At 59.9% G+C, this 8723-nt stretch overlaps 1 protein-coding gene across 1 annotated transcript in view; it reads right to left on the bottom strand.

Annotated features, from left to right (window-relative positions):
* Positions 1 to 206: 206 nt before the first annotated feature.
* Fbxo31 (F-box protein 31) overlaps positions 207 to 8723 on the bottom strand; it is a 31092-nt gene continuing 22575 nt past the window's right edge. Inside the window, exons 7-10 of the mRNA XM_015495985.1 lie at positions 6304 to 6413; positions 5281 to 5434; positions 3996 to 4354; positions 207 to 2036 (exon numbers count right to left, since the gene is read on the bottom strand). Of these exons, the coding sequence (XP_015351471.1) occupies positions 1814 to 2036; positions 3996 to 4354; positions 5281 to 5434; positions 6304 to 6413 (846 nt within the window). The 3' untranslated portion in view covers positions 207 to 1813. The remainder of the gene's footprint in view (positions 2037 to 3995; positions 4355 to 5280; positions 5435 to 6303; positions 6414 to 8723) is intronic.

The raw sequence follows: 8723 nt of genomic DNA, 5'->3' as shown, positions 1-8723 counted from the left end.
GACGCAGGGTGCAGAAACACTCCACCCCCTCACAGCCAGGAGAGACCAGCTGTGCTGCCGAGCAGGCCTTACCTTCCAGCTGCTGGCCCTGCCCAGGCCAAGACCAGTGGGGTGGACCTTCGGCCCACACTCCACACACACAGGAGCCAGGATAACAGTCAGGACAAATCACTTATATGCCCAGACACTGGAAGCCACTACGTGACTAGGTTTGAGGGTTTTTTTAATTACACGCACTCGTCTTCAACCAATGTGCTCTTTACAACGCTGAGGGGAACCTCCGAGGGAGGGTCCCTCAAAGCAAGCCCCAGGCCCCTGGTAAGAAACGCACTCTTGATTTGCCAGTGGTGACTCAGAGCACCCAGCACAGGCCCAAGCAGCCTTGGTGTCCTAACAGCCTGCCGGAGACTTCCTCGCTTGGTAGAGTCACAACTAACAAAGGAAGTCACGGAGGCTCGAGGCTCAACCCTGCAAAAGGTACCGGGAATGGGACCTCGCCTGAGCAACACTGCAGGCCGCCAGAAGTCATGGGGTGGGGTGTCTCAAGAAGGGCTCAGGCAGCACATGGACCCTGCTGCTGCCCAGGAGAGAGCCCAGCTCCTCCATCTGCCTCTTCCCAAAGAACAGGACCTCTTGGGGAGCCCAGGTGCCGAGGGGCCTTGCCACAGAGCTGGTTCACCGGCTGCTGGAAGCAAAAGAGCTGCCCAGCATCGGAGCTGGGTACCAGGATGGTTGAAAGGCCAGGCAGACGTTGGTCTCCGTGCTTGAATGCCACCACCCTGAGCCCTCTCGTCAGGAGGACAAGTTTGTTCTGAGTGCCAGCATAAGGGCTCAGAGGGGCCAACGAGGACAAGCAGCTGAGAAGAGGTAAGCTGGCATCAGTGACCCTGAGGCGGAGGGGGTGGACACCAGATCCTGAGGCCTTGGCATGTCGTGCTGTCCTCCAGGAGACACGACGTCACCAGATCTCAGGCAGGAGTCTCCAGGTTGGAGGGTCCCCAGCAGCCTGGCGTGCTGTTCCAGGGGTCAGGTGGCTCTGCACAGAGGGGAGCAGGAGGGCGCCTGCCTGGAGCTCACTGCGGCACGGTCCTGGTAGCGGTGACCTTGGTTCTCACGTGGAGCGTGGCAGGGCAGTGCAGAGACCTGCGCGCACAGTGACGATCCCGCTTTCCACACCCTGGTCCCGTTTTACTGACTGGAAAACTGATCGGGGAGAAAAGCCTTTCTGTCCAAAATCCAAGCAAGTCAGCAGAGAAAGGAAACTCAACGCAGAGTCCCAAACAGGACCCTGATGCTCCATCAATTCCCCGAGCTCCTCTCTGCACTTATTGTCCCCGTTCACCGTCCCCACGGAGTCCTGCACCTCCTCCTGCCCACCCCCAGGCCCTCCAGTCATGACCACGTCTGCTCCTCGTCCAGTGGGGAGGGAGGGTGGAGCAGAACATCTCAGACAAGAGGGGTGTGCACGTGCAGGGGAAGTGACTGTGGCCCACGCTCCCTAAAGAGGAAGGCCTCCAGCAAGCTCCACCTGGTCGAGAAGATCTCATCTGGTTCATCTGCTCCTGGTTTTTTTTTTTTTTTTTTTTGGTGTACGTGTGTGAGGGAGGGGAGAGAGGGAGGGAGACATGCTCAGCATCTCCTTGGCTGCCAACACCTTACAGGAACACGTTACACGCTCTGCATACAGTGTCTCGGGGCGGGGTGGGGGCCCCTGGCGAGAAGGTGCGCATTCTATAAAAAGGCCGCATTTCAAAGTGCATGCTGCTTCCGCTCCTGGTAGCAGGGCCAGGCTGGCCCACAGCAGGCGTGGTGGTCAGGAGGTAAGGGACTGGATATTCTTGAGCATCTCCTCAAAGGCCTGTGGGGACGGTGCATCTGCATTCCGGAAGGTGGCCTGCACCCGGCTGTACAGGCTGAAGGACTTGAGCTCCAGCCAGACAAAGCCGAAGCGGTCCTCGTCAAACAGGACAAAGACGCCAGGGGTGCGCTCGGGGCTGGTGAAGCCGTGGCCGGCAATGAGGCCGGTGCCGTAGAAACTGCAGAGACAGGGAGAGGTCAGGGAGAGGCCGCCCCCAGAGCACAGCACACCTACCCTGGGCGCCCACCCTCACAGCACGCAGCCCAGAGCTAGGAATGGCCGCCGGCAGCACTGGAAGAGGGCACAAGGGGCCAAGCACTCTGGGTACTGGGGAGCACGTGGGCAGAAGCCCAGGATCCGATCTTGGGCCCTCGCTGACTGCCACGTCCACCCACACCCCTGCCAAGGCACGGTGCTGGGCAGGGCCCCTTGAGAATTCTGATGCAAAGGACGCATCCACATGAAGCAAGCCAGAAAAGTAGGGTCCTCCATCCTGGGGTGATGAGGCCGTCACACCACCAACTCAGAAACAAGAGGTGCCGCCTGGGACTGACCACCAGACCTGAGGGTTTGAAACACAGCTCTGGGGGCCCTGGCTCAGAGGCAGAGCGCTCGCCTGGCACGCATGAGGCACTGGGCTTGATCCTCAGCACCACATGAAAATAAAATAAAGATACTATGTCCACCTACAACTAAAAAATTTATTAAATATTTAAAAAAAAAAAAAAAAGGAAAACAGGGCCGTGGTGAAGCTGGGTGGTGGGATGGTTGCGTTTGATCCCTGGCACCACAAAAAGAAAGAAATAAAATACGTTATATCTCTGTCCTTCCTTCAAGTACTAATGCTGGACAGGTGAGGGGCTGGCCTGCAATCTCCCAGGGCATGGATGGTGCCAGGGCCTCCACCTCACCCAGGCCACACTGAGGCTCCATGGGCCGGGAGAGGAGACCACAGAACCTGTGTCCAGAGGCTTTTTCAGGAGAGAGAAGTGCCCCCACATCTACCAGGCCAAGGCACTGTGCTCAGAAAGCAGGTGCTGTGGCTACACCTCAGACACAAGCCAGCAGGAAGGCACAAGGCCATGCTCCCTGGTGCCAAGGCAGCCCAAGGTTCACACAGGTTGGAGGACCACCCCGAACGTCAGCCAGGGATGGGCCAACAGAAGTTCCTGGCCAGCCAGCCAGGGCTCCAGGCTGGCCGTGAGGGTTGGTGAGCCATGACATTTTACAGCAAAGCCTTCCCTCTTGTGGGGCACGGAGGCCACCTTGGAACACTCTGTGCCTCCCACCACAGGACTGGATTCAGCCACAGGCACACCGGCACCAGGTAAAGCACAAGTCCTGCACCACGTGCGTCCAGGTGCCAAACCCTCCGGGTACTTGGCACTGGAAGACGCCCAGCACCGTCACCGGCGTGGACTCAGCCAACAGAGGCAAAATAAAGTGCCATGTGAGAGGCCGAGGTGAGGGGACCGTGCCCTCAGGACACGGAAGCTTCTCCTTCTGCGACCAGAGAACACTCCAGCTCTGCAGTGGGCCCACAGCAGTCGCCTGGCACAGCTGGCCGTGGGTGCTTAGAGGACGCCCACAGTGGTGCAAGACCTGGGCCTCCCGTGAAAAGGGAGAGGGGACTGGGGCAGGGACCTGGTCCACCCCCCTGGAAGGCCCTCCAGGCAAGGCCCTCACGTGGGCCCTTCCCAAGCCAGCCACCATCCCTCACTGGAGATGCAGGCTGGCGTCCGTTCACTCTGGTGGCCGCCCACGTCTGGCAGAAACATGACAGTGGGCATGGAGGAGGGGAGACTGCGGGGCGACCGTGGGGCACGTCTGACTGTGCTCACTAGGCAGTGGCAGGAGGTGCCCACGGTGAGCACACAGCAAGCCACGGGACGGGTTCCTTGGGGGAGGGGAGGAGGCCAGCTGCCACCATCTACCTTTCACCTGGCTCTCTGCAGTCCCCACGTCACTGCAGAGGCGCTGGTGGGGCCCCTCTGCTCCTCTCGTGACCAGGAAGCTCGGATGAGGCCCGGGTCCTCCCAGGCAAGGACAGCACACAGAAGCTTCCCGCTAGCCAAGCTGGAGGCGCCCCTGCCACCCGCCTGCGGAGGCCCAGACCGCCTCCCAGCCCAGGCCTCACCACATCCTGCAGGTCCGCGGGTAGTCCTCGTTCCTCGAGCTCACACCCACGGGCAACACGAACGGCTGTCCCTGCCCGGACTGGGCTGGCTGCTCGGCCGCAGCTGCTCCACCTCTGGGGTCCCCACCCTCTTCGGCAGGTGCCCCAGGTGGCCCCCGTGCTGACAGCAGCCCCTGGGGTGGGGCAGGGCCCTCGCCGTCCTGCTGCTGCTGCTGCTCCTGCCGCACCTGCTCACGCACCTCCAGCACGAGGCGCGAGAGCTCGTTGAAGTTGCGGAGGTTCTCGACATCGGGCAGCTGAATGCGGTGCCTCAGGTCGATCTCCACCGTCTGCTGCCCAGCAGGGATGTTGGGGTCGCCCTGCAGGCAAGTGGGCATCAGTCAGCAGGGCTCAGTGGCCCAGGGAAACACCGCACACCTCCAGGCCGAGTCGGCGGTGGCCACAGGAGCGGGCACCAGCACTACCCCTTACTTAACAGCAACCCCAACAGTGGGGCTTCACCAGGGAAGAGACAGGGAGCAGGAGGGACATGAGGACATGTGGACAGGGACCACAGGCACCAACACACGTGCTCAGCTGCACTCAGAGACCCTCAGGTGGGAACCAGTCCCCTTCGCAGAGAAGCCCTAGGCCTTCCTGGGGCCTGGCTGCTGGTGGCAGGCCTAAGCACAGGTCCTGAGCCTGACCCGAGACCCTGCGGTCCTGCGGCTCCAAACAAAGACCGCAGGGAAGGGTCACTGCACCCGCAGACGCCTGCCTTATTTCAGGCCCTGCTCTAGAAGGAGCTTCCTAGGAGCAGAAGGCCACTGCTCCTCCTTCCTGGGGTTCAGTAAAGAGGCTGTGTTTCTTCTATGTCAGGGCCGTCTGCCAGAAACCAACCAACAAGTGTCAAGTGACAGGTGGGGACAGCATGCACGTGGCCCTGACAATATGCAGCCTGCTGGCAGCCCACTCAGGGCCTGAGCGGCTCCACCTCTTGACCGAAGGCCAGGCAAGCTACAGGCACTGTGTTCCTGCAGAGGGTCCCCACCAGAGGTCCCACAGGCTGCACACCTGCTCCTGGGCAGCTGGGGAGCCCCCTACCCAGTTAAATCAGACACCAGCAAGTCCTCAGCCTGCCCAGGGTCTACGCACCAGTGGAGGCAAGGCCATCTTGGGACACCCACACACCCCAGGGACCTCACGAAAAGGCAGGTTCTGGGTCAGCGGGCCTGTGAGGGGACCTGGGAATCAACACTTCCGTGTTCCCAGGAGGCCCAGGCTGCAGCAGCGTGGCCGCACTCACCGTGATCTTGGTGCCCCTCGCACAGCGGCCGTGGAAGCTGAGCATGACGATCTCTAGGCCGTGACTGCCATAGGTGCCCTTGAAGAGTCCGGGCTTGATGAGGTCGTCGGGGCGGCTTGGCGGCAGGTAGATCCGGCGGTAGGTCAGGCAGTTGCTGCAGGGGAGCAAGAAGGGCGTGGGGGTCAGCTAGCTCACGGCAGGCGTTCAGGCCTGGGGGACACCGCCTGGCTGCCCAGTCGCCCTCCAGCCTGCAGGTCAGCTCCCCTGGGCACCAGCACTGCTCCCCAGCAGCACTGCACAGCTTCTGCAGGAGGAAAGGAAATGCCACTCCTGCTCTGTCACCCGAGGAAAGGAGCCCACGTCACTGGGCAGGGGACAGCACCCAGGCACTGTGACCACAGGCAAATGAAAGGACAAGAGCCCAGCCTCGAAGCCTGCTGGCCACTGGAGTGCCTGGGGCGGCGGGGGGTGCCTGGGGCAGCGGGGGGTGCTGACAGTGGCGAATCAAGACACTAGACACCAAGGTGGGAGTTGGCCAGGACCTCAGGGACCTCAAGGTGGCACAGGCAAGATATGAGAGCATAAGACAGGGAGCTGAGTCATCATGTCCCTGTTTACCACGGCCACTTGCCCCATGGAGGGCTGATCGCCATGGCAACTCTCAGTCACAGGTTCCATATTCCAATCAGGCGAAAATCAAGTAACCAAAGGGGAAATACAGGGCAAGATGTCCGAGTAGGTCCAAGGGCAGAGGATCCAGGCAGGCTCAGCACTTAAGGGCAAGACTCTGAGGTCTCCGCCGGGAGCCTCCCTGGCTGCCCTCCATTCTGGAGGCCCACGGAGTGCTGCTGTCACTTCCACTAGATAAACGCACTGCCCTTTCTTCTGCAGGAGTTGCTCAATTCTTTGTTTGAGACTCCAGGAGCCGGGACCCAACTGCACCCCCATCCCACCCCACACACACCCCAGCCCCCAGCCCCCCACCAGGAGCCGGCAGGGCTGCGCCCCCGAGGCCTCACTCACTCGTACTGGCTGGTGTAGATGAACTTCATCAGGATCAGCTCCTGCATGTGCTCGTGGAAGATGTCTTCCAGTGTGCGGCCCCACTCCTCCCTCAGCCACGTCCGGAACTCCTTCCAAGAGAACACAGGCATGACCCCTGTGTGGGCAGGTGTGGGTGAGGGCAGTGACCGGGAAGAGCCGGGGCAGCTGTGGGCCTGGGACTCGCCAGCCAGCCCAGCAGTACCCCGGGAACCTGGTCCTCGGGCTCCTGGGACAGCGGTGCAGCAGGACACTGGGCCCTAGCCCCCACCACACAAGTCAGCCTGGCCATTACTGAGTGACACGGGATAGCACAGCGCAGGGGCCGGGACATCTTCCGTCCAGGCCTGCAGGTGCCCTGGACCAGGCAGAGCGCATGTCTGTAAGTCCGCCACTGCGGCCCGAGTCCCCTGGCGCAGCTCTCGTCCTGCAGCCTCCGCCACTCAGGACACCAGTCCTTCACTCTGATTCTACACAATTAGCCCAATGTATCCAAATCTCCAAGTTCCTGACTTGGCGTTTCCAACAACTACCTAGAATCAGCCCCAAAATGGAGGCAGAAACAGTTCACAGGAAAAAAATTAAAAAGAAAAAGAAAAGAAGCCAGGTGTGGTGGCAGGTGGCTGCTACCGCTCTCAGGAAGCTGAGGAAGGAGAGGGTGGCAGCTCCAAGGCCAGCCTGGGACACTCAGCGAGACCCTGTCTCCAATGTGAAAAAGGAAAAGAAACAAGACCAGGGAGAGTGCTCCGTGGTAGAGCACCCTTGGCTTCAGGTCCTAGGGTCACACCCCAAAAATCAACCAAAAAAAGAGAAAACCAGCTACAGTTCATAGGTGGCTTTACTGTGTTACTGTCCAGCAATTCTCCACAGGGCAGCAGGAGGCCAGGGCTACTAAGTTGGCCAGCAATCAGCCCATCTTACCTACTAGCAGCAGAGGGCAGGAAGTTAAATTTTTAAAAATTCTATTTACAGTCGGGCATGGTAGTGCTCGCCTGTAATCCCACGGCTCGGGAGGCTGAAGCAGGAGATGGCAAGCTCAAAACCAGCCTCAGCAGCCAGGCGCAGCGGCGCACGCCTGTAATCCCAGCAGCTTGGGAGGCTGAGACAGGAGGATCGCAAGTTCAAAACCAGCCTCTATAACGGCAAGGCACTAACCCTGTCTCTAAATAAAATAAAAAATAGGGCTGGGATGTGGCTCAGTGGTTAAGTGCCCCTGAGGTCAATATCTGGTGCCCTCCCCAAATTCTATTCACGACATTCTAAACACACAGACTTTAGATCCACATCACAGAACAGGCGTAGGACCTCCATCCTGACGCCACAGAACCTAACGGAAAGAAGCAGAGATGAGGGGTCACACACCCATCCACGGCCGGGGTGGGGGACATGGGCCAGAAACACCCTGCGTGTGGCCTTGCTGAGAGCCACAGGAGTTGGAATGGCCCCTGGCATTTTGCCGATAGTACTGGTTGAGAGGTGACGCCAGCAAGGCATTAAGATGATGACTTTTGAGTTCTCGCGGAGTTCCTGTTGACTTCCGGTTGAGCTCTTGCGGGGATTCCTAAAGAGTTCGCGTTGGTTGGTGAAGTTCTGGTAGGGGGACTTCCGGTGTGGGTGTGGTGTGTTCCTGGAGGAACCGCGTGGGTGGCGTTCTGGAGAGTTCCCGGGGAGCGTGTGTGGAGTGTGCTGGTGGAGTTCAGAAATAAAGTTTGTTCCTGCTTCAGTGGCTCGTGATTTGTGCCCAGCCAGACTGCGGCATGGCCTGGGGACTCACCATGCACATGGGGGAGGGACAGAAACACCCATCCATGGCAGAGACTAGTCCTGCAAGGACTGTGGCTCTCCCCGCTGACCTCCAGGTCCAACGCCCCTCAGATGGCGGCCCATCAGGCACCAAGCAGAAACCCCCAGAACCCACACACAGCCTCCTGAGCAAGGCGAGGGCGGGAGACTGAGACACTCGTCACTGCAGAGGCCCAGCCCTGGCTCACAGCACCATGGAACCACACCGCCAGCACAGCCAGGCCGGTCCTCACTTCTCACGGGAGGAGCCCAAGCCCTCCTGGGAGAAGGAAAGTCTGTGGCCAGTGGTGCTTAGCCAACCAGACCACCCCCATGCCGAAGAGCACACCCGATTCCTGCCTGGGACCACACACGAGGAGCTAACTCAGGGTGGACCACTCCTGACTGCAGCAAGACCTGACAAGGGCTACCGCGGTTGTTTTTAATACAGGGGGCTCTATCACTGAGCTACATCCTGCCCTCTTGGTTCTTTCAGACAGGGTCTCACTCCATTGCTGAGGCTGGCCTCAAGCTGCAAACCCCTCTTCAGCCTCCCAAGTAGCTGGGATCACAGGCATGGCCACCACACCCAGCTCAGCTTTTTTTTTTTTTTTTTTTTT

Source organism: Marmota marmota, unplaced genomic scaffold (assembly GCF_001458135.2).
Source record: "Marmota marmota marmota unplaced genomic scaffold, marMar, whole genome shotgun sequence".
Classification (NCBI taxonomy): domain Eukaryota; kingdom Metazoa; phylum Chordata; class Mammalia; order Rodentia; family Sciuridae; genus Marmota; species Marmota marmota.
The sequence above is the reverse complement of the archived record's forward strand: the minus strand, read 5'-3'. Positions and strand labels throughout refer to the sequence as shown.